The 23,960-nt window shown below is 42.5% G+C and overlaps 6 protein-coding genes and 1 non-coding gene across 12 annotated transcripts; 4 read left to right on the forward strand and 3 right to left on the reverse strand.

The window, feature by feature from the left end:
- LOC105269497 (uncharacterized) lies at nucleotides 1-2,744 on the reverse strand. Of its 2 annotated transcripts, none has more exons than XM_011309805.1 (4): nucleotides 2,653-2,744; nucleotides 505-2,546; nucleotides 252-371; nucleotides 1-166 (listed from the first exon to the last, which is right to left on the reverse strand). In XM_011309805.1, exons 2-4 carry the CDS (start codon nucleotides 2,544-2,546, stop codon nucleotides 148-150), a joined length of 2,181 nt encoding a protein of 726 aa, XP_011308107.1. In that variant the 5' UTR covers nucleotides 2,653-2,744; the 3' UTR covers nucleotides 1-147. The 2 variants fall into 2 exon arrangements, with proteins under 2 accessions (XP_011308107.1, XP_011308106.1); XM_011309804.1 differs by having other exon boundaries at nucleotides 505-2,569.
- Nucleotides 2,596-4,930, forward strand: LOC105269496 (inosine triphosphate pyrophosphatase). 5 transcript variants are annotated; one of them, XM_011309801.1, is made up of 3 exons: nucleotides 2,927-2,995; nucleotides 3,193-3,387; nucleotides 4,319-4,930. In XM_011309801.1, the coding sequence occupies exon 3, from the start codon at nucleotides 4,325-4,327 to the stop codon at nucleotides 4,889-4,891; it is 567 nt and encodes a 188-aa protein (XP_011308103.1). In that variant the 5' UTR covers nucleotides 2,927-2,995; nucleotides 3,193-3,387; nucleotides 4,319-4,324; the 3' UTR covers nucleotides 4,892-4,930. The 5 variants fall into 5 exon arrangements, with proteins under 5 accessions (XP_011308105.1, XP_011308103.1, XP_011308102.1 ...); XM_011309800.1 differs by lacking the exon at nucleotides 2,927-2,995 and adding an exon at nucleotides 3,046-3,130; XM_011309803.1 differs by lacking the exons at nucleotides 2,927-2,995; nucleotides 3,193-3,387 and adding an exon at nucleotides 2,596-2,666.
- A 1,028-nt stretch (nucleotides 4,931-5,958) lies between these two features.
- Nucleotides 5,959-11,762, forward strand: LOC105269499 (vitellogenin-3). The gene is made up of 7 exons (XM_011309809.1): nucleotides 5,959-6,030; nucleotides 6,171-6,206; nucleotides 6,505-6,803; nucleotides 7,109-7,249; nucleotides 7,312-7,473; nucleotides 7,630-7,772; nucleotides 7,910-11,762. The coding sequence occupies exons 1-7, from the start codon at nucleotides 6,003-6,005 to the stop codon at nucleotides 11,658-11,660; spliced, it is 4,560 nt and encodes a 1,519-aa protein (XP_011308111.1). The 5' UTR covers nucleotides 5,959-6,002; the 3' UTR covers nucleotides 11,661-11,762.
- A 1,564-nt stretch (nucleotides 11,763-13,326) lies between these two features.
- Nucleotides 13,327-20,923, reverse strand: LOC105269500 (myosin-VIIa). Its single transcript, XM_011309810.1, has 4 exons — nucleotides 20,840-20,923; nucleotides 20,667-20,777; nucleotides 14,384-20,207; nucleotides 13,327-14,159 (listed from the first exon to the last, which is right to left on the reverse strand). The coding sequence occupies exons 1-4, from the start codon at nucleotides 20,858-20,860 to the stop codon at nucleotides 13,786-13,788; spliced, it is 6,330 nt and encodes a 2,109-aa protein (XP_011308112.1). The 5' UTR covers nucleotides 20,861-20,923; the 3' UTR covers nucleotides 13,327-13,785.
- Nucleotides 20,924-21,603: 680 nt separating this feature from the next.
- Nucleotides 21,604-21,677, forward strand: TRNAN-GUU (transfer RNA asparagine (anticodon GUU)). The gene has a single exon. It is a non-coding gene; the product is annotated as a tRNA-Asn (tRNA).
- A 335-nt stretch (nucleotides 21,678-22,012) lies between these two features.
- Nucleotides 22,013-22,894, forward strand: LOC105269501 (chromatin accessibility complex protein 1). Its single transcript, XM_011309811.1, has 2 exons — nucleotides 22,013-22,293; nucleotides 22,368-22,894. The coding sequence occupies exons 1-2, from the start codon at nucleotides 22,159-22,161 to the stop codon at nucleotides 22,737-22,739; spliced, it is 507 nt and encodes a 168-aa protein (XP_011308113.1). The 5' UTR covers nucleotides 22,013-22,158; the 3' UTR covers nucleotides 22,740-22,894.
- A 136-nt stretch (nucleotides 22,895-23,030) lies between these two features.
- LOC105269502 (transmembrane protein 199) lies at nucleotides 23,031-23,960 on the reverse strand (the record flags this gene model as incomplete). The annotated part of the gene is given in 2 exon segments (XM_011309812.1): nucleotides 23,031-23,394; nucleotides 23,543-23,960. Coding segments are annotated over 2 exon segments (657 nt in total). The 3' UTR covers nucleotides 23,031-23,143.

The following is a 23,960-nucleotide window of genomic DNA, read 5'->3' on the forward strand; positions in this document are numbered from 1 at the left end:
GAACAGAAATAATTAACTTTATTCAGCAGGCCTTACGTTACCAATAGAAATGCAATTATCAGCCTCAAGCTATCAGATCGATTAATTCAAGATTACAGTCAGTCCTTTAGTTCAGTCATTAAAGGCTATATTGTCATCAACAGACACTTAACCTCTCCTCAATTTTCTGTAAAGAAAAAAAAAACGAAATCGTGAGTGAAAATTCGATAACACAAACCAAACTTGTCACTAAAATTTTCAGATCCACTCACTTTCTTAACGAAGGTTCTGCAAAATTTACTGGAGCTTTCTGTCTTCTTGGTCTTCCATTACTACCGAAACTGGCATTACTGCTCTCGGAATCACTAGTCAGAGAATGTGATACTCTGCGCCTGTAAAAAAATCCATCAAAAATTCCCCAATTATAACCAGGATAATCTGGAAAGTTCTTCGGAGGCATATTTCATTTTAATTCATAATATTACCAGAGAATATGTCCTCAAAATTGCCATAAAAAATACTTACGAATAACCATTGATGTCCGAGGTCTTGGGTACAGGCGATTCAGGTCTCTTCTTCTGTCCGGGTTCCTTGAGTTTCTCCAAGACGACCTTCGCCGAGCTAGGATCCCTCCTCTTGTTCCCCTTCGACCTGCTACTCTTAGACGTCTTCCTAGGAGGTGTAGACGTCTCCGAATCACTGGAGGACTCCACAATGGCAGGTACGTTGTTCCTCCTGCGATGTGCAACGAGCGTGGAATCATCCCCAGACTCCCGTCCAGCGGTGTCGACAGGCATGGTGACACTCGTATTAAAAGTAACATTATCCAACTCTGGAGCTGACGTCACTACCTGTTCAAGCCCCTGAATCGGAATAGTCTTGGTGATCTCAGGCTCAGTAATAATTTCAGGTGCCCTAGTCATAGGTGACTCGAGCTCCTGAGGAGAAATATCTGGTATTTCTAAATCAGCCATTGTCCAGGGCTTGAATGGTTTATTAGGTCTCCTCATCATGGTGAACTCATCAGGATCCAAGTCGCCGACTCGTCCCCTGGACGTGCAAACATTTCTCGAGAATACAGCTGTAAAATTAGTTGTCTCCTCGTCGTTATTTCTTCCAGGCATGTGTATCATTTGGCATCTCTCGTCGTCATCGTCGTCCTCATCGTGATACCATCCACGTGCATTTATCATCGTCAGGGACATCCGACTGCTTGAAAGCCCTGTAGAGGCTCTGAGAGAAGAATCGAGTATCATTGAAGGCCTTTCTTGACTTCCACTTGTTTCGTTCCTCTTTCCACTTTCCTGCCGGCTCTCCTCGTCAACTCCCTCGTCCTCTCCTTCGACTGGTCCTCCGGAGATCTCCATCTGATTGCTGTACCTCCAGCTGGGGCCCTCAAGAGGATCCTCTTCAACCCTCTGTTGTTCCTCGCGAAATGTTTTTTTTGTGGCCTCCCTCCCCTTGGCTTTTTCAGCAAGTTTTCTCTTGCGCATCTTCCTCTTTCGATGATCCAACTGATAAGTTGGGGAGGATAAAAATCCAGGGGACAGTGGAGACGACGTCGGTGAGGCAGTGTCTAACTCTGGTGAAATTGCAGTCACTGCAGAAATATTCTGATCAACCTGAGTGAACTCTTCGTTCTGGGAATTACTTGGAGGCTCTTGGATCGACGTCACCTCTTCCATCAGGCTCCGTACGTTGATGCTGTGGGAATTGTGCAGGAGTCTGGAGACATCCTCGAGGGATACCCTGGCACTCCTCATCGTGGTTTCAATGGGATTAATACTGACTCGTGGTGAATCGAGATCGGAGTGCCTCGAATTTCTCGACATTCGTTTCTGAAATCTACTGGAGCGTCTACTGACGTTGGATAATCTCCTGTCGTCAGGGGGTTCGTCCCTGGGGGAGCTCACCCTGATCCTCTGCGGGAGCATCGGTGGAATTGCTCGATTCAGGGGCCTGTTGCGATTCCCGGGGAGCCTCGAGGCTGCTCTGTTGGGGCTTCCTGGGGACTCTGTTGTCTCCTCGATGTCACTGACATTCGGTGGCACTGCTATCCGGATTCTTCTCAGAGAAATCGCTGGCTGGGCTATCGCATGACCACTCACCATCGGCTGGACGACCCCTCTAGCTGGGGATTTATTCGGAGATTTTACTGAACCTCGACGATTTGGGTCTCGAGAGCTCGATGGACGAGGGGAATTCCCACCCTCTGGGTGCAATACTGTGTTGCACGTGGAAATCGCAGTGACCACTTGGGCTGTTGCCTTCACCATCAGGTCCATTGCCTCCCGAGAATTCTTCAAGATTATGGAGAAGGCCTCCATGTGCCTCTTCCTGTGGTGATATGTCTCATTCAACTGACGACTGAGATCCACGTTCTCACGGAACAACTGTTGATTCTCTTCCTTTTGCTCCGAAAGGGCTTGGGCCAGTGCTTTGTTATTCATCTTCAATTTCTCGTACATCAGGGCAAGAGATTTTTTATCATGGGAATGACGCTTCATCGTTCGCTTCACCACGACCTTCGGACGCTTCAGCTTATGGTATTTCGGGAGGGTCGGCATCTTAAATTATTGTAAATAATCCTCTAGAAATATCGCAGTGAAAATTTCAATCGATTTATTCGCAAACATTGAATTTGTCTCGGGATTTTAGGTAAATGACACTTACCTTTGTGATGATCCGTAAGTATTTGTATTTGGAATAAAATAGTGAAACAGCACTGAGAGAAAAAATATTACAGAAATTATTGACTTATCGAGGAAGCGCGAGGTTAATCAGTGAATCGTCGTCTCCCAGTCTTATCGGTTCCTCTCGTGAACACTTTTATTATGATACATGGTTTATGCAATGCGCAATGGAAGTTATTTGACTGCCCGGTGTTTTTAATCGATAAGGGTTTTGGAAACTCCCGGAAAGCCGTTGATCGTTTATTTTCGGGGGCAAAGAGCGAGACAGGAACACGACGTGTCGTTTCTTCAGGGGAACGCCATTTTCGAATTATTTCTTCACGGTAAAAATTCTCTAGGGATCTGGGAAATTTCAACGGCGCCACTGGGGCCTGTTTTTGAACTAGTAAATTCATTCCGATTATTATCAATTAAAAATTTAAATAAGCAAGACTGTATTGTATATTTTATTCCAATAGGTATCAAATATTAAAATTTATCGAGGAATTATTAAAATTAGCGGAGAGATTTTTGATTTTAGATTTGACAATTCGCTGTAGGTAAAGTCTAATTACGTGGACAGTGTTACCAAGTGCTATTGAATGATTGGAATCCACCAGCTGAACAATCTGATTTTGTTTATAAATTTCTTGGAACAGTCAATTTAATTGGAAAATTCAAGTCAATTGGTCAATAGGACGATCGTCGTTGAGAGGATTTTAAAAAATTGAAAAATGTAAGTCATTCTTATATTTTCTTCCTAAATTTCGCACGTGGTATTCACAGATTATCGGGGAGATTGCTAACGCATGTGGCAGTGGTTCAACCAAAGAGGATTGACTAAGGTAGAGGCCCAGTTCTGGGGGTTTATTTGACCCCATCGGGATTGTAGTACCTCACCCAAAGAGAGAAAGGGCGCCACGCAAAGCTGGTGTGTCTGCCCGTCAACTAACTCGGTCACTGGGTCAGTAGCAGTCCCGCTGTCAGAGGGACCAGTCGACTGTGTGAATGTTATTTTTTGCATTACGAAATTGGTGTTTAGTAAAACATAGAAAATGACATTCACCCCTTTGACTGGTTGAAATTTTTTTGGAAAATATTTTGAAAATTTTTTGTAAATTTTTTTGAAAATTTTTTTGAAAATTTTCGGGGACTTTTTTTTGAAAATTTTCAGGGACTTTTTTTTGGAAATGCTTCTTGAACGAGATAATTGCAATTTTCTGAATCATTACGTAGAATTGCAATTATCTCGTTTCCAAACCCGACGTTCCGACGTATAGGGAAGTGTATATGAGCAATTTTTTTAAACCGAGTGAATTACTTGCACATCACTGGGCGCTTCAACTTTCCCAACTTATTTTCCTTTACCAACGTTTTAGGTCGTCGGGGAATCCCAGTATAGTTTTCCGTCTCACGTTCTATTTTTAATTCTCAATCTCCCTTTTCCATCTCCCAACAGATGTATTGTGAATTTAAACATAAATGTCAGAGCACCCCATATTTAAAAAATATATGCGTTATTTTCTGACACTTCCAGTTTTTTCCCCTTTTTTTTAAGGAATTTTTTAATTTTTTAACTGTAAAATTACCCTGTAATATGTTGAAATCGAATTTATTATTTCACCTTTATTTAAATATTCACAGCGAATATTAACGGAATGTTACAGTTTAGAATGGCGAAGCCTCTGGTTTTTGTAACGGGCAATGCGAAGAAGCTGGAGGAAATCATTGCAATTCTGGGGAAAAATTTTCCCCGGGCAGTGACAAATGAAAAAATCGATTTACCTGAGTATCAAGGTGAAGCAACAGACATCAGTATATCAAAGTGTAAAGCAGCTCAGGCGATCGTCAATGGTCCAGTGATCGTCGAGGACACATGTTTGGGGTTCAATGCCATGAAGGGTCTTCCAGGTCCTTACATCAAGTGGTTCCTCGATAAACTCGGACCCGAGGGACTCCACGACATGCTCGCTGCCTGGGACGACAAGTCTGCCGAGGCAATATGCACTTTTGCGTATTCCTCTGGAGAACCTGGCGACGAGGTCATCGTCTTCCAGGGGAAAACCAGTGGAACGATCGTCTCTCCGAGGGGATCACGGGACTTCGGTTGGGATCCCATATTCCAACCTGATGGCTACAATCAGACGTACGCTGAACTACCGAAATCTGTTAAAAACGAAATTTCACATCGCAGCAAAGCTCTCCAGCAGCTCAAGAATTATTTTATGCAAAATCAGTGAAAAGATTGTAGAAATATAGAAATAAAAAAAGGAACATTATTCTAGTCTTTCATTAATTCCTTTTTCGTCTTCCGACGAATTCCTCTGGAGGAAAAAATCATCCTGAAGTACCAGAAATATAATGAGTCCATGAAAAATATTATTTCCGTAAAAATCGCCATTTTTTTGAATTTTTACCAATATTCAATAAATTATCATATATAAATAAATTAATGAATATATATTAATTAATTAATCCATTAAAGTGAATCGCAAAATTGAACTCAGAACAATCATTAACTCAATTTTAAGAACAGTGCAGTACAAATTGGGATTTATTTCTGAAAACTTTGTAATACGATAATTGAACATGAAAAATTTTCCACTTTATTTTTGAAAGTCTCCAGCCAGCGACCATAACATTGTTATCAGAGCTGACTCATACGTCAGATGAACAGGAAAATTGTTCGATGTAATAGTTCGTAGAGGAAACTGATGGAATGATGACACCAAGCCGCGGTCAGATCCCGTTAAAAATTCTAGATCAGCCTAGACCCCGCATAAAAAAAAAACAATTAACTGATAAATTGTCACAAATTAGATGTTGTTGGCTAACGCCTGAGAGTATCACTATAGAAACTATTGTGGAGCACAAACATGAATCGTTAATGAACTTTCAGACAGAGACTGATAACTAATTAAAAAATATTGCTCTATGCCAACCAAACATCATATTTTCCTTAATTTAATTATTCTTGTTGCCTCAACCCACCGAGTGAATGATGGACAAAACAATATAATTCTATAAATAATTTTGTGTAAAAATCTGATTTCAATAGTTTAAAAAAAACTGATAAATTCACTTCGCCTTTATTTTTTTGGTTTCATAAATAAATAATATTAAAAATATCTTGAGTTGAATTATTTTCGTGATTACATTATGGGAGCACCAATCCATGGTTTCAATTAAAACGACGGGAATTCCACGGATGTTTTTTTGTCACCAGGTTATCATTACAGTGTAGATCTTCGCTTTGACCTTAACTTGTGATTGATGCTATTGAATTTTTACGGAAGCGTCGGACCTTATAAAACGCAGATGACAGTCGTTGGCTAGCATCAGTCGCTCGTGATGATTCGCGCGGTGAAGATTGTCGCGGGTAAGCTAACAGGTTTCAGGGAAGTGTCCGATCAATTGATACGTTTTAACGAATAGGGTGTAATTGACAAATTGACCGAGACCACTTTACATCTACTGCGTACATCCATTTACTAATTCCGTTCTTTTATGTTTGTATAGCGTTAGCCGTTTGTTTGGCAGTTGCTAATGCAACAGGTGAGTTACGAAGATTGAAGAATTTTTTAAACAAATTTTTTACAAACTCCTGATAAACGATTGATAAAATTGACATGAAAAAACAGATGGTTTTCAATTTTTATTATCAATCAATCCTTGAGCTGATCAGATTTCCAGTACCGAATATTTTCTGTTCCTAAAATACATAGCTTTCGAGATTAAATAATATATAACGAAGCTATTATATATGCGCGACTCAACTGGATCTACCACTTGATCACTGAATTACAAACAATTTGGTGATTCACCGCGGAAACTCATTAGCATAAAATTTCAGGGCCGTTTCCTCGTGACAGAGGTTTAGTCTATAGTTACTACGGAGATGTCAAAGCGGGAATTATTGAACCCGCGGCGTACGCCTCTCAGTATTCCATATCTGGTGAATTCAATGTTGAACCTATTGAGAGTGACCGTGACGACCTGAGCTTCTTCATGGTGGCATTGGTGAATGTCAGAACAGGTTTGCATAATGGCATCGCTGAGCATTATGAACCCACCAAGGCCTCCAGGTCTCTTCCAGAGCCTGCACAAATCCTGGAACATCCATTTCTCATAGCTTACCAGGAGAACGGACAGGTGAGACTTCACCGCGGGATTCTATTTTATTCACCAAGGGTCGAAGTGAATTCCATTCGATTTTACGGTTTTTAAAATTTAATCTCGTCAATCCAATTATAAACTCCATAAATTCAATTATAAATTCCGTAAATTTAATTGTAAATCTCATCAATCCAATTATAAATTCCGTAAATTTAATTATAAATTTTTAAGATAATTAGGATAAATTTAAGATTCAATCGATCTTTGACTTGACTTTACCACTTGCCTATTGAATGTATTTCCTCCGAGAGAAAATCCCATAATTATAAAAAAATCTTTAGTTGGCCGGTGTGAGAATCTCGTCAGACGAGCCAAGATGGTCCAGGAACATGAAAATGGCGATGGCGTCGATGCTGCAACTGGACATGCCGAGCCTGAACTTAGAGTCCCCGATCAAACACCACAGCTTCATGTCCAAGGAGGTGAGTACGGACTCGTGAGACCACGTCATAAATTTTATATTTTTTTTCGTTCCACCCCCCAGAATACTATCCACGGGGACTGCTGGACTAGCTACGATGTCCATCCCACTGAAGATACCGATGAATTAATTATCACGAAATTCGGATCTCCAAGGAACTGCACTAATTACAATATCTTCACTTTTAATAACGCCGAGGTCGAGGCCTGCGATCTACCTCCAGAGGTGAATTCCATTTTATTAACACCGAATAAATTATTCCTAATCAATCATCATTGAATCATTAAAATCAAAGATTCAAGATAATGGATATGATATTGAGCCGATATTAGGAAATTAAATTTAAATTCCATATTTTTATCGGATCGATTGTCCGAATAGAGACCAGTGAATATGGCGAGTAGACGAGTCTTTAAAGTCAAGAAGGATCACCAGAACATTCTCATCAAGTCCCTCATAGCTCATGGAGGTGTCAACTACTTTCCCTGGAAAGGGAGATCCGAAGCCCATTACGTTCTCAACAAGTAATTACAATTAATTCAATAATTTCCTGTAATATTAAAAGAGAATTCCAAATTCAAAGAAATTCCAGGAATTCAATTTTCTGTGGAATTATTTCACATGTGCCAAGGTTTAATGATTGAATCCCCAAAAATTTCAGTGCTACATTCGTCTTGCTGAACAAGAAACCACCAGCGGGTTTCAGGCTTTCATTCTTGAAAAATCTTCTCAAAATCGAAGACATCAGTTACCTAAAGCCAGAGGGGAGTTATTCAGAGGGCAGCGGCATAGACGTGACTCAAGGTCGACACGTGGTCTCCGACCCCGATATCCTTATTTCAAAAGCGAAAGAAATGCTGAAAGAAGCAGCCGACTACCTCGAGGAGGATCACCTGGAGGCAAAGGAGCCGGACTTCAAACACGGCCAGACGATCAACAGACTAGTCCGTACGATGAGTTTCATGCAGGTCTCGGACCTTCGGCAATTATTTTCCGATGTGAAATCAACCGATGGGTCAGTGAAAACCATCTTCCTGGAGACTCTGCCATACGTAGGGACACCCGCGGCAGTCGAAGTGATAAATGAACTGATCCGTCTCGAGGAAACCGATGTTGACCGACTATTTGCAATGCAGATGCTGGCAAAATTACCCCTGAGCGTTAGAAATCCTACACCAGAGACTGCATTATTACTAGATCCTTTCAGGACTTCCGGTCTATCTTATAATGTCAGGGCAGCCGCAATCCCGAGTTTCGGGAGTCTCCTCTTCAGGGCCTTCAAAAATACTCCAAAATCAGAGCAACATAGCATTCTCCAAGAACAGATTGAAATGTTCTACAATCAGTTAGTCAACAACGAGTACAACGAGAAAGTGGCGGCTCTCGCAGGTCTGAGGAACCTCCAAGTCGGCGGAATATTCGAGCGTCTAGCTCCTCTCATTCGAGGACAAATGGAGCTCAAGCAATTCCCTGACGCATCCTTAATGACAAATCTGCGAATGCACGCAATCTGGGCTGTCGAGAAGTCAATCCCGAGCTACCAGGCCGCCCACGACCTCCTCTGGCCAATCATGGCTGACAGCAATCTTCCCCTGAAGCTCAGGATCGCAGCGTACGATGTTCTGATCCGTCAGGCCCCATCCATGACTAATATCCTTCACATCTACTGGTTCATGGTGTACGAGAAGAACGAGCATCTCTACAACTACCATCACACCACCATCAAAGGTCTCGCCAATTCCGTCAATCCTTGCGACATGCACCTCAAGGAACTTGCAACGAAAATTCTCCGTTTTACGAGAATCCATACACCGGTGTCCTACAGACTCTCCTCATCATTCATGGTCAACGCCATGGATGAGATCTACGGGCATGGCGATCAGGTCTCCCTCTCTTACACTTTGAACGAGAATACGGGATTCCCCGATGTATTGAATATCGAGTCCTCTGAGATTGCAGGTCGAAAACGCGTTACGCTGTGGAAGATACAGCTCATTCTGCAGAATTTCAATCATTACACATCTCCGTTGACTGCTTTCATACGATTCGGACGAGTTCCTGTGGCTAATGACGATGTAGTACGGATTCTTGAAGAAGCTGGTAGGAACTCGACGATGGGAGAGCTATTGATTGACGCTGTTATTTCGTTCAGAGGTCGAGTTGTCTTCGCCAATCATTACAGGGGCAGGACTATAATCGGGCTGTTCGATGATCTCGCACCGCTAGTCAAAATTCATCGTAACACTGCGGAATTCATGAGAAAATTCGTGTCCTATGATGCGATGTATGAGCAGCATGTGGTGAGTGAGATGGGTCTTCCCGTTTTACTCGAGAGCAAGATACCGATGGTACAATCGATCTTTGGAATGGAGCAACGTGATTACATTCTGGGTTCAGTGGTGGAATTTGGTTACAAAGCATGGAGGCACGGTGATTACTCAATGTCGATTTACAATCCACTGCTCGATGTTTGGCATTCGATCAAAAGAGCGACAGCGACAGACGTGCAGTTCTTTTACGAATTCACGAATGGTAGAACCTTCATGCCAGCTGCTTCGGAGACTATCATTCCGATTCTGTCGTCGAAGAAGGATTTCAAGCAGGGATTGATTACTCACGCTAAAGACTGCACGACAATCAGCGAGGGTGACGATGGCGCCCTGAAGAGATCGTGCCCGACTTGCGAGTATCATGAGACCGTCACCAAGGGCATCGCAGCTAAACGGAATCACGAGGATGTTAATGACGTGAAGGATATGGGACTACAGTTCTCAACATCCGTGTTTGATTGTGAGACTGGGCTGACTCCAGTGGTCATTGATAAAGAATTCTTCAGGTCGTTGTACAAGGAGCGGAAGAACTCCTGGGGATACGATTGGAGTGCCGAACTCCTTGCGCTCAGTCAGACTTTCAAGAATCTGATTATCTCACCGAGAATGGGGAGCTGTGGATTTATGTACAAAGTAGAGCCGAGTACTAAATACCCGACGTCTCACTTGAAACTGTCACTTAAGGTGAATACAGAGGATGTGGATGACAATCAGAAGACTCCACACATCCTGAGTGCAACGAAGTTCAGCCTGAGGGGGAGCTTGAAGGCAATAGCAGTCAATGAGAAGGAACCGATTTGCGCGTGGCACGTTAATATGGATTTGGACATGAGTCGCGAACACAAGCAGAATACGATGAGTCTGCAGATGAGTAGATCAACACCAGGGGAGAAGAACCTAGTGATCTGTGTTGACGCTCAAAAGACGTATCCCAGTCTTCCCGACGATCCCCTCAAACTAGGAGTGACGAAGGATGAGACGTACAGCAAGCTCACTGTTGCTATGGGTAAGGCGGATACGACGGAATGTCCTAGTGATCAGACTCTCATCACCGTCGGTGTGAAAGGCGAGTTGTCGGAGGAACAGAAGAGGAAGTTCATTCAGGAGAGCATCAGTGGCGACTGCAAAGCCGACATGGACAAATCGATGTACAAAAATTCAGAGGGGCTCGTACCCAGGACGGAAAAGTGTCTCGATCACGCCATTAGGTTCACCACACTCCGGAAGTACACCATCAACGTGACACACGAAAATGTACCTGAGTGCATCACTTCGGCCCTGCAGAGCTACGAGGATGAGATCAAAGCCCTGCTCTACCCACACCTGATGTACACCTCCGAGCACACTGATCTGGGGACCATGAGGATGACCATCAAGTTCCCCATGAATTTGGATAGCATGAATATGTCTGTTGCTACACCTGATCAGGGATGGGATATCGTTGGAGCTGAGGTATCTGAAAAGTCTTGGCTTGGAATGGAACGTGATCCACCACGTCATCAGGGCTTCGGACCCGATCCTGATAAACATCTGTGGATAAGTCCTCTGGACAACACTCGATTCCCTTTCACTTTCATCACGAACTACAGGAGTAACGCCATCAGATTATGCTCTTTGTATCCAGAAGTTGTCCTGACATCCGACGGTGGAGAAATTTCTCACTCGATGTCTGATGAATGGACACTCGCTATCGGCGACAAGTACTCCCAATCCTTCGCGGTATTTGTTAAGAGTGTTAACAATATCATGGGACTCAAACTGTTCTTCGGAGAGCATCTCGTTGAATTCTCACCGAATCGTAACGATTACTCGATTAAAATCAATAACGAGGATTTTGCTGTCAACGAGTTGATCAATGGAACGTTCGTTCCTCGGGATCAATGGCCTTGGGTGTTTAAATTAACTAATTATGGCGGAATTACTGCTGTTCAAATTAACGACGTTCCAATCACGATATTCCAATCGTTGAACAGCGTCACGGTTATGATTGATCGTAAACTTCAGGGAAATATTGCCGGTCTGTGTGGAAATTTGAATGGCAAGTACAAAAATCAACTCCCGGAGATTTATCAGATTCCTTAGATCTCGATCATTGATCCGGGATAATTTTCGTACGTGCCGTTTATTCCTGTAAGCAGTTTTAATAGTTGATAATATAGATATCATGTCTAACGTATTAATTAATGTTTTTGTATGTTATCTTATTAGTTTGTTCTCCCTCTTATCATTTCGAAAACCGACGGATAAAAATTGTTCAAATGAATTTGTCAAATTCATTTGTCTCTGGATTTTTTTTTTATTCAAACAGCTCAGATCATTTATCCTGGCAACTCCGCAAAGTAGAATTTTTTTTATATCCAAATGAACCCTCAATTATCTGAATTAATTACTTTATGAGTGAATTAGAGATTCAGAAAAATCATCGGAATTTTTGTACTCATTCATAATTTTAATTGCTGTAGGTGGATTTAATGTTTGAATTGAATTTTGATTAAAAGTACAAGAACTAATTCCCAAAGATATTTCTTAAGTAATAATTCTTTAATCATTGCTTTCGATTTTGTTAAAGTTATTTTGTGTGGAAATATATAATGATTAATAAAAAACGAAAGGTCTTATCAATTTTGTTATTCTCCCCCTACCAACATTTCCGTTGGAAAAACAAACGGATAAATTAGCGACGAATTATTCACTTGCGTTTGAACTTGAATTCGAATTCCACAAATATTTCAATTAATTTTTTTAACTGAAATATTTTTTACTGCAAAATCTAACGCATTCGCTAGCCAATTTTATTGAATATTAATTGAACTTTTTATTTATTTCCTGTTGCTTCTGTTGAAATATTCATTAAAAAAACTAATTGACATGAATAAATTTAAATTAAATGAACTCGGATAAGACAAGGGGAAAAGCCAATGCCTTTCTCTCAACAAAAGCCGCTCTTATCACCGAATTATCTCCGGATTCCCGGACACGTGAAAAAATAGTGAAAGGAAGAAACCCGGAGAGGACACGATGAAAATAATAAACATCCAGCCGAGGGCTTCCTCTAATTTATAATTATTGACCTGCGGGTTGATTCTATATTAAGAATAATCAGGCTCCTTGGTGACGGGGTTATCACGAGATTTTCCCCAATACGTATGTCAGTTTGTTCGCATTTGTTTCTTCGGGATTATTGAACCAAAGACCTTGGCAATTACTGCCTCCCCATCGATTCTAATTAAGTTCAATAACTAATTAAAACTGCAAACCGATTTTGCACATTTAATGAAATTCTCTTTCGTTCAACGATTTAATGATTTTTTTTTCGCTCAATACTTTTCTTCCGAATATTTTATTCTCAATATCATAGACTAATATACCACAACCGAGAGTGTTAATAAATTATGTAGATTTGCACAATTTAAGTACATGAATTAAAAAACGGAAATAATCGAAACGTAGATTCGTAAAAAAAATTCTCCACAGGGTTATCACCGCGAATCGTACGACGTTCAATTAATTTCATCTCATTATTCTTTATATTCTCATTCGGTTTATCACCGATGACAGTTGTACGTCATCCTGTGGTTTATAAAGGGAAGCGACTGGTCATCTGACACTAGTTTCTCGAGATTACTTGTGGAATTAACGCCGCGGGTAAGCTTTTTAAGAAGAACTTCTGACTCCGATTATGCGATACCGAGAAGTGCGTCAGTTCATTTGAATTCTCGACAATTGGACAATTGATTTAATTTCGTTCTAATTGAGGAAGAGGTATAATTTGCTCGTGTATTTTTAGCGCACAGCCATCCGGACTTCCCCGAAGGTATGAAATAAACAACAGATCACTGTCATCTGAGCTTAAATGATTGACGTCATCGGAAGAGATGATCAATTGGGGTAGGTAACGACTGATGGGAACATTTCGTATCCCAAATTGATCTAATGTTCTCTTTGGTTGTTACCACCAGCACCAGCTAGGGGACTTGAAAATTTCCTGTCCCTGCGGAAGTCGTTCAAATCCTCAATCACAACTCCAGCTTCTTCGACAGGGCGTACGAGACGTACTCGGTGCAATCAAGTATAATTACGAAATTGATGAAGAGAATTTTTAATCTACGTATTTATAGTATTTATAATTCATGCAATTCATGCTCATAATTCATAATCTACTCATGCGTCAGTATTAAGACAAATAAATCCTGAATTTTGAGTTTAATTACAATCTCTCTGATTCCTTTATTTCCATTGTTGACTTGAGGTGGTTGATGTAGGATGATATTAGATCGTCCATCTTGTACCCTTGAGCTGTCTCGAAGAGGATCTTTTGGCTTTTCATGAAGTTTCCTATCGTCAGGTGGAAATAGGTATTTCCGGAGGACCAGTTTGACAGCTCCGTGAAACTCCACATTCCAAGGATTTCTTTTGTCTGGGGGTGAATGGCACTTACACCGTTTTTGTTTATTGCTATTATCAAAAATTCGGGGAAACTCGATTCCGTCGATTGCTTTACTTCGAAAAATGCAGAGCCAAAGGTCGGCCATTGGTAGATGTGCTGGAGGAATTGCAGTTTTGCGTCGTACTGAGTCATTCCTAATTGAAATCACAACGAAATTATTTCCATTCAATTGACATTATCTACTCCATTTTTTCAAATTTATTTTTATTTTCTTCATGGAGTCGAAATTTTTTTATCACATGCACTCTATATTTTTTCTATTTTCACGATCAATTCTAGTAAATAAATAATGGAGTTGTTCATTTATTCTTGATAATGTTATCACAGATTATTGAAGCATCTCAAATTGAATATTTACCTGTCTGTTCCTTAAATGCCGAGGAGATGTGTTTCTTCCAGTCACTGGATCTGTAAACATGCACCAGGTCCGCAGGAACGTATTCCTTGAGTTTATCAGGTACACGTGCCAGCTCGTCCTTGACATTTCCGAATTTGCTCCGATAAATGAGAGCAGCGAGTTTAATGGCATCCTGTTTACTGCAATTGTGATATCCCCTCAAGTACTTCGGTAATTCCTGATGGAAGTAGAATACCTCGTCAGCATTGGGGTCGCGCCCTGGATAGCACCCCACCCACAACTTCTTCATGAAGAATATCTGGTACTGAACCTGCGTGACACCTGCCTTGGTGGGTCTAGACTTCTTCATCCACTCCATCAGCTCATGAATAAAATCAAAGAAGAAATATTCATGGGGAACCGAGAACACCTTGTCAGATATTTTAACGAAGAGACTGAAACCATCGCAGTTCCTCAGCTGCAGCCTATCCGCAATTTTCTGACAGAGATCCCCGGATTTCGTGGAGGAGTGTACCTCAAAGGCCTCATCGACATCATTAGGGAAATAAATTTTGTGGAATATTTGGAGACTCTTGAACCTGATTGACTCCACCTCAAGAATATACGGAGAATACTTTCTATTTCCATACTTCGACGTCCTGTTTAATCTGTTCAAGCAGTCGACAGCAATGGGGGTGCCAGAAGACCCCAGGAACATCACGACTTCCTTCTGCACATTCGTAGAGCACGACATGACTCCAGTGGCCAGCCACATGAGCTCCCAGCCCCTCTCCTCACTCAATCGAATTTTATTCTCCATCAATTGACGAATAATCTGGCAGTAGACCTCGTCTCGAAGATGAGAATGCTCCAAAGCAGGTGTAAATATCAAATCCGTGTACTCCGTCCCCAATCGCTGACGATTACTGGGAAGATCCCCCATGTACCTCAGGATATTCGTGAAGATGGTGACAGCGAGCTGAGACAATTCCCGATCCTCGCAGACTCGAGCCAGAAGGGCGGCCTTCATCGGTGTCCTAGTGTGTTTAAACAGAGTCTCCGAGACTGTTCCTTTCGCTGAGGATATCGTCGATGCCTTGGAGATGGTCACATTGAAACTCTGTCTGAAGTGCTCCTGAGCGAATTTCCTCAACGAATAAGAGCGTGACTGATTGCTCTTATCGATTCTCCTACGAGCTAGAGTATTTTTCGTCGTGTAATCAGTCCGGAAGATATCGATGATAGATTGCGAGGGTTTTCCAACTGTTGGAATCACGTAGACGCACTCCGAAGGAAATTCACCCTGAGACCCATCAGACCTTTCGCCATATCCCCACTGAGATGTCAGTATCGATTGGCCCTTGCAACCGATTAATTTAACCATATCACCTCGTCGAAGGGACAAGTACGTCTCCCCTGGAGCTGCTGTCACGTTGTTCATGTACTCCTGGGTGGCGACCACCCAAGTTGATTGCTCCTTCAGACCATCCACCAGGAAATTAATGAGTGACGCCAAATCCTCAGCATCAAATGTCTGGAACACCCACTCATCCCTCTGCACTGTCGTTATCACGAGGTTCTTGGAAGCGTTCTCGTGAAAATTTTGGACGGTGACCTCCGCGACTTCTGGGAAAGCCATCTCCAGTAACATTTGCTCCTGGTCGTCAATGAAGTAAATGCCAGTCCAGTTCACAGCGATTATCACGTTGTTCGTGGGTAACTCGGGACCAGACGTCTTCAAGGTCTCATAGAACCTCGAGAAGAGGATGGGCCAAGTGATCTTCGCGAACATCACGATGTCCTCCTTGGCTTTGCTCGCTGGGGCACCTTCCATCAGGTTTATGTTCTTCTCGTAGACTGTGAGTATAATTATCTCCCATTTTTTCAGCGCCTCCTTAACCACCCCCTGGAGAAGATGAGCGGGAATGTACAGGGGCATAACACTCCTCAGGGTGTCCCTCGTCATGCGTTTCTGGTGGTCGATGTACAGTTGCTGTGCCACCATCATGGCGATATCACCTTCACTGCTGCATCTGTACTCTCCCTGCCTGATACCCCTGGTGATCTGATGGTAGATGAGATTCGTGGCGATGCTATCGAGGGTGGGGTCGTGCCACGGAGAAAATATCTCCTTCCGTAAGAACAGTCGCCAGGGAGCTGATCTTTCAGATTGTCCCTGTTCCCTCGCATACTGCTCACACTGACAAATAGCATCGAACACGTGATCCCTCCCAGCCCCAAGGGACAGCACTTTATCATACACTGTGATGAACACAGAGAATCCAAAGATATCTCGGAGTTCAATGCTCCTGGCGAGGGCCTCCACGACCTCCTGGGCGGTACTCGCAGAATCAACTTCAACAGTCTTAGATGTTCCATCCATGAATGTCACCTCCAGGCGAATCGGACTCTTGTTCTTCGTCGCCTGGAGCTCCAGCCAGCTCGGAGGCTGTGTCCTTGAGCCATTCTTGTACGTCCGGATGAGCCTCTTGTGACAATAGGGGGCGTATCCTGGAGGGCCTGAGCGTATGAAAGCTCGGAGGTAATAGATAAAGCGTTCAGAGGGTGAGAAACAGCCCAGACACAGCGACAAGAGGATCCACCCCCTGGCGTGAGACGCCTTGGTGGGATTATTCGTCAGTTGCTTCACTATCTGACAGTAAATCTCGTCTCGGAGTTCAGGACGCAGGATTCCGTGGCCAATCACAAAGTGCAGTTTCTCCAGATTTGAACTTCGGGTATGAAGCCAATCGCCGTAGCTCTCGTTTACGAACTCATCCTCGAGGATTCCTCGTCTGATGTGATCGTGGAGTTTATTCTGGCGTTTCAGGGTCATTCGAACTAGATGATTCTGATTTTTATTGTCGTTCATTAGGTTTTGGTAGTCTTTCGTCCTCGCGAAGGCCTTCGAGAGGGTTTCCGTGACTGTCGACATGACGGTTTTTCTCTCGGGGATGTCTATCGGATTCCTCGGCTCCGAGAGATCCCCCATGAACCTCAGGATTGTCATCCACAATGCCTGGGCTGATAATTGATCTGAGGCCAGTGGCAGATCGAGTAATGATTGCTTCAAGGCACGTCTTGAGTACTGGGGTGCGACGTTCGCTGTGAAGTAAGTGGCAGCGAATTTACTGAAGTGGAAAGCAGAGAGGTCTTCGGACTCATCTGTTTCTTGAGGGAGTTCCAAGACACTCGTGGAATCTTCTGGTTTTTGGGACTTTCCAGGAATGTCAGCGTACATATCTGCAGGCAATTCCTTGACTCCTGGTGCGGGTGGTTCCTCCTTCAGAAATTCGAAGATAGTATCGATGTTGGTCTCTGACTCCTTCGCTGGAGATGGTGCTCCATTTCTAAATTGCAGCAGTGACTCTCGCAATTCCCGAAGTCGATTCTCATGATTTTTATCAGCAATTGTCTTCCAGTCGGACTTGCCACTCGATTTCAATCGTTTCTCCTCGTCCACCTGGAGCTTTTTAATCTCCTTGAGCCTCTGCTCTCGCCATTGGGCCTTTTTTTTATGCAGATCGCGTACAAGATAGCCACGACCCAATGCCTGGAGTGCCACAATGATTTTTCGCTTCTTGCGAAACTCGTGAGTATTGATACGTGATCTGGTGCAGGCCTGCAGCCTCTGATACCCCAGTTTTATCTTCAGATACTTCTTCCGAGGGCCATGACCTCTCCACACTCGTTGAATAATCAACACTGACTTCTTCATCTTCAGATATCTCGTCTGTGCGATCCATCTCCTCACATTCCTCTGTATTCTGACAATACTCCTGGCGATGACGAGCTCGCGTTCCCTCTCCAGGATAAAATCCTGCTCCTCCTTCAGAAAAACCCTCGTCCTTCCAATTTGATAATCGAGATTAGCCTCCCCCAAGACACTCTTACAGATCATCTCCGCGGCTGTTCTCTGATCCTTTGGGGCTTTTCCCCTGATTAAAGCCCTGAATCTCTCAATGAACTCCTGATAACTATAACGAATGGGGTATCCAGCTCTCCTGATGCTGGCAGTCTCCATCATTCCAGAATACCTCAGCTGTCGACAGCAGAGATCACGATCGAAAGCCCCAGGTCTTTGCTGGTCATTCGGTTTGATGCACCTCACGAAGAAAGGATTGCAGCTCTCCAGAGTCCTCATCAATTGATCCAGGGACAATCGAAAACCAGACGACAACGAGGGCGAGCGTTTTTTTCCGTCAACTGACAACATCTCCTCCGGGAATATTCCCCTCAGAAACTTATTCAAAGATATTCCAATCAATTGTTTCAAATCCACAGAGAATGTATCCCTATTCTTCTCCAGGAACCCCCCAATTTCGTAATCAACAGCCCCAGCAAAATGTCGAATGCCAAACGCCTGCACCAGATCCGATTTGGGTTTAACGTAATTGTCATTAGCAGAATGGATTTGATGAGACTTGGCCAAAAGTGAGAGATCAGTGCCCTTGGGGAATTTGCTCTCCTCATCAATGAGAGCCATAACGTTTAGCTGTTTAATTCCAATCAAATCCAGAACCCCCTGATTGTCCTTGAAATCGATATGCCTCCAGGATATCCCCTCCTCATTATAATACTCCTGCTCGATCTTGAAAATGTGTCTTACAAAAAATTGCTGGAGATGTTCATTAGCGTAATTGATGCAGAGCTGTTCAAAGCTGTTGTGATAAAAATTTTCGAACCCGAAGATATCGAGTACGCCAATGGAGTTCCTGGTGGTTGTTTTAGGTTTAAAAATCGTCAGATTTATCTTCTCAACGATCATGACGAACAGCTGGCCATAGACAGCCTTGACGAAGGCGTCCCTAACCGCGACGGCTTGTGCCCTAGACAAATAACTGACGACTCTCTCCCCATTGGCGAAGATAGTCCGCCTGGTGAGGGCCTCCTTCAGGGCTTTGACGCTGACCCCCAGGATTTCAGCAGTTGTCTTGACACCTGCGTCCTCCTGGATATCACAGCTGTCCAGGTTGGACACGACTGACGATTTGTAATTGAAATTACCCAGGTGGAGGATGGAGGACAGGAGCTCAATGATCCTGTGAAAATCTTCCTCGGAGAAATTCAGGATCCTCATCGCTGCTCGAACGTCAGCGAACTCCTTCCCATCATTTCGTCCTCTGCACTCTGAAGATCCGCAGAGGTATCTGTACCCTCCGTCGTTCAAACCCAATCTCTTCTTCTCCTCTTTGGAGAGTCCTGCGAGGATCGAATAGAAGATGTGATAGTTCCTCTCCCCCTCGGACTGATGCACCAGTCTACACTTCTCCAGGAGATACTGCTCGATCCTCGCACCCTCGATTGATCCGGATTTATTGAAATTCACGTCGATGTATTTTCCGAATCTCGAGGAATTGTCGTTGCGAACGGTTTTGGCATTTCCAAATGCCTCCAGGATGGGATTCGCCTCCAGGATCTGCTGCTCTATCCAGGAATGCTCACCGCTGATTGCCGCTAAGTACTGGAGAATTAATTTCGTGCTCTCGGTCTTCCCGGCACCGCTTTCACCGCTGATTACGATGCACTGGTTCCTTCTGGCTCTCTTCATCTCCGTGAAACAGTTGTCGCCGACGGCGAAGATGTGGGGTGGCTCGTCCCCTATCTTCTTACCTCTGTACAGCGATATCTCCTTCGGGGTGTAGATGTCCAGAATTTGGTACGGGTTTATCGCGACCAGGAGGCTTCCCGTGTAGGTGTAAATCAGGTTTCTGTTGTAGCGGATGTGGAGATTCTTCAGGATCGCGTACTCCTGGAGATCTCCTAGTTTTATCATGTCTTCGACACCCGAGATTGATGTCGGGTGCATGTGCTTAATTATTTTATCCCGAGGAACCGCCAACATCTGTCATGGGATTTAATTCATTCGAGTATTTCATGAATTTCTGGACTACATAAAAATTAATGAGAAAATTCACCGCTTTTTCGCTTTCAAATAAATATTCGTCAATTTTACAGCGAAAAATAAATAGGAAGTATGAATGAAAAAATTGTAAAGTTTACACCTCAGAATTTCGATCTATAGAAAAGAAATGTTGCATCATTTTTTTAAATTATAACAATTATAACAAATAAATTATACGATCCAGCGATCTAGTTGAAATGAAAATTGAATCATTCAAATTTGATGAAGCCATATCCGTTTCCTTTCTTTGCGATTAATTATTCTTCTCTTTCCGGTTTAATCCTCTCGATCTTTTAACGCATGTTTCAATCCGAAAGGGCGATAGGAGAAGCGCCTGAACCGATAGCTGATAAGATTAGAATAAACTACTTTAACCGATGAAATCAGACAGGAACTTACGTTTCCATCGTCATCCTGGATTGTAATAATCCTGGCATCAATTGCGGAGACTTTACCCCCCAGAATGGTAAACCCGGAATTAGACGGGCTACTAAACCAGACATTATCCCCCTGGAAGGTACATAACAGAATTAATCAGGGCGATTATTTAGTTCAGTAGATAAATGACTCACTGGAGCGAATTTATTCTCCATTTCAAAATGAAATCCACAACTCAATGGGTCGAAAGCATTTCGGACGTGAAATCGCGGGTGTTGTCGCCGAAGAAATTCCCGGATTACTGAACTGATCATCAAGTATCTCCATCATCGATATCAATCGTTATCAATATTGATTACAGAAAATCCATTTTTACAAAACGACAACTAGTTATCGGAGATCATCATCTAGGTCTCGTAATATCGCCGGAATGGAGGAGAAGGTCAGAGTTATAGGATATCCCGAATGGAAATCTTTCTTCATGTCTTCCTGCCGCTCAGGTTGACGATCAGGTTTCAGGTGGTGCACCAACACCCTAGATAGTTGAAATTATTTACTCTTTATATGTGAATTTTAACATTTGTTAAGATAGAAATATAAAAAAAAATTTTCTTTCATTCGTATACCCTTTCGGGTTTTTACGATTTGTTCCCTTAACACCCCCCAACCCCCTGCACCGCATTTGCTGAAAGGGAGGGAAAACCTCATCTGAGGGAAAAACCTGCCCTGGTCCAGTCGTCATTTTGACAGGACTACCGCTTGGCAGTGAAACCGTGAAATCAGAGCGCTATATATTTTTGACCGCCGGTGCCCCGGATCGAAACCGGATCCTTGGCATAATTGAGAGTAATTATTGGTGATTTTATCAATGATTGGTTGGACAGGAAGAAAATATTCAGGGGCAAAGGAGTGAAATTAGGCTAGGTTCTTATTCGAGTTGGATTTCTTTTTCATCAAGGCTTCCGTGGCGCAATTGGCTAGCGCGTTCGGCTGTTAACCGAAAGGTTGGTGGTTCGAGCCCACCCGGGAGCGTTTCTTTTTTATTTTTCTCGGATAATTTATTTCCTTCTACAATAAACAAATTATCCACAAAATTTACTCCCAGGCGAAGCTGAGGATTCAATAAAACAGATGATTTTATTATGAAAAACTGGTATTTCAAATTCTCTTGAGAACTGAAATTTTTTTTTAACCAATCAGCGGATATAATAAACCAACACTGACAAACAAAAAGAGAAATCATGACGAGGCCTCTTTTTTTAAAATTTTAAATGGTTTTTCTTTTTTTGAAATAATTTTTTTAAAAGAAAAAAAAATCGCGCGTTAATTCAAACGATTGTTGACGCTGTGACGTCATAAAATGCTGACATAACCTGCAAATAAGCGTAAACAAACACAACGCGGGCTCTTCAACATCTTCAAACACATCTGACATTTTGTGCGTTAAATCGAAGTGTTTTGACAGAATTTTCATTTGTTTTTCCCTGGATAAAGATTCTTGAGAGGTTTAATAATGGCCCAGCAATCACCAGCTCCAAAAATTAAAGAGCTTCGCCTGCCGATGTCCAGGGTGAAGACAATTATGAAGAGTTCACCACACGTAGAGTCCATTGGACAGGATGGATTATTTCTAGTTACAAAAGCAACTGTAAGTAGTCGTTTTCCTCAATTATTCTACCTTCAATTGTCAAGGTCACTGGTTTTATCCAGAGTAATTTCCAGGAGATGTTCGTTCACTTCATGGCAGAGGAGGCCCACAAGCAGTCGAAGAAGAGCTCGAGTCTGGATTACAAACACCTGGCGGAGGTGGTGCAAACGAACGAGACTCTGGAGTTCCTCAAGGAAATAATGCCGAGGAAAATAACAGTGAGACAATTTAAACAGATGATGGCTGATAAAGAGGCTGCAGAGAGATCTAGCTCTGAGGAGAGTTCAACTGACTCTGACAGTGACAGCCAAAGTGACAGTGAATCGAGTTCTGACAGCTCCAAGGACGAGGCGATGGACTCAGGGAGTGAAAAGGATCACAAGGAGAACGGAAATTCGGAATCGAATAAGAGTGACTCCAGTAACGAGAGTGGAAGTGATAAGTAGAGTAATTGCATTTTTTTTTTTGACGTGATGAATAAAAAATTCTCTCTCCTTTTTTAACAAATAAATAATAAATATTTATACCTCGAGTATGTGGTGAACTATTTATTTCTTAAAAAATAAAACAATATCAGACTGTAAATCAATAAAACTTGAAATTTAATGTTTGGAAAGGAAGAAGTAATGAAAATTAATTTTCATTTTCTAATCAATAACATAATACATATATATATTATTATTTATCTGTGATTATTTATCTGTGAATGAAGAAATAAGAGACCAGGGACTACGATGGATATTTTCTGAGAAGAATATATTCAATCCCACGATATTAGTTATTTACAGGCTCATGCTTGGCTATAATTGAAATTCCACTGGATGAAAATTATCTCGGATATAATGATTAATTATTCCTGATGGGATTTTGTAAACACCCTGGGTGGTGGGGGCTCCCAGCAGTCTTCGTTCAATTTCTTCGCGAGGAAGTAGATCTCGGCGAGGGCTACAATGAGGCCGCAGATTATTCCTAACAGCAATCTGAAACCAAAATCTAGGCTACCAACGATGAGCTCAAGTCCTATGAAACCAAATGCAAAGGCTGCTATCACAGAGAAGACGAATTGGGCTACAGCGATGAGTTGTTTATTAATTTCCTTCACTGAAATCAAGAAAGTTAATAATTTATTTAATGAATCCACACAACAAATAGAACATTAAACAATTGGTAAAATAAATCATAAAATTGTCGGAGAATTGCAAAGATATGAATTCCATCGAAAACTTGAGGAAGTTCGACTGATATTTACTTTGATATGAGATAGTGTCCTCGGGGTAATATTTTCTGATGGGATCCACTCCTTTGGTCATCGCCTCGTACTCCCTGGCTGATTGTTGAGCTGTCAATTTCTGGATTCTCGCCTCCAGCACTGGATTTCTTGGTGTGACCTTGGGCTCTGGGAGGATTACATCAGCTCCCTCCAGAAGCTCGTGAATGTACACTTTGGTGTCTGTTTTCTTTCTGTACTCGATGAGAAATTCGTTTAACCACTTGATGTCCTTGATATTCAGCAGCGCCTCGGGTTTGTGGGATTTTTTCACAGCTCTCAGACTCTCAGGTGCCTCCTTCACGTTCACGTTCTTCCGGATAAACTGGATGAGCTTCGAGGGGGGCCTTATCTTCACTGATGGATCCTCAATCTGCTCTACAGGCATAATGAGATTAGG

This window comes from Fopius arisanus, unplaced genomic scaffold (assembly GCF_000806365.1).
Source record: "Fopius arisanus strain USDA-PBARC FA_bdor unplaced genomic scaffold, ASM80636v1 scaffold00070, whole genome shotgun sequence".
Taxonomy (NCBI): domain Eukaryota; kingdom Metazoa; phylum Arthropoda; class Insecta; order Hymenoptera; family Braconidae; genus Fopius; species Fopius arisanus.

Bases quoted from the DNA above. Each gene is read 5' to 3' on its own strand.
- LOC105269499 (XM_011309809.1), top strand. From the start codon at position 6,003: ATGATTCGCGCGGTGAAGATTGTCGCGG. The intron at 7,250-7,311 runs GTGAGTACGGAC...TCCACCCCCCAG, and splicing joins ACAGCTTCATGTCCAAGGAG to AATACTATCCACGGGGACTG. The intron at 7,773-7,909 runs GTAATTACAATT...CAAAAATTTCAG, and splicing joins GCCCATTACGTTCTCAACAA to TGCTACATTCGTCTTGCTGA.
- LOC105269500 (XM_011309810.1), bottom strand. From the start codon at position 20,860: ATGGAGAATAAATTCGCTCCA. The intron at 20,778-20,839 runs GTGAGTCATTTA...TGTACCTTCCAG, and splicing joins TGGAGAATAAATTCGCTCCA to GGGGATAATGTCTGGTTTAG. The intron at 14,160-14,383 runs GTAAATATTCAA...GATTTCAATTAG, and splicing joins GGCATTTAAGGAACAGACAG to GAATGACTCAGTACGACGCA.
- LOC105269501 (XM_011309811.1), top strand. From the start codon at position 22,159: ATGGCCCAGCAATCACCAGCTCCAAAAATTAAAGAGCTTCGCCTGCCG. The intron at 22,294-22,367 runs GTAAGTAGTCGT...AGTAATTTCCAG, and splicing joins TTCTAGTTACAAAAGCAACT to GAGATGTTCGTTCACTTCAT.
- LOC105269496 (XM_011309803.1), top strand. From the start codon at position 4,325: ATGGCGAAGCCTCTGGTTTTTGTAACGGGCAATGCGAAGAAGCTGGAG.
- LOC105269497 (XM_011309805.1), bottom strand. From the start codon at position 2,546: ATGCCGACCCTCCCGAAATACCATAAGCTGAAGCGTCCGAAGGTCGTG. The intron at 372-504 runs GTAAGTATTTTT...ATTTTTTTACAG, and splicing joins TCGGACATCAATGGTTATTC to GCGCAGAGTATCACATTCTC.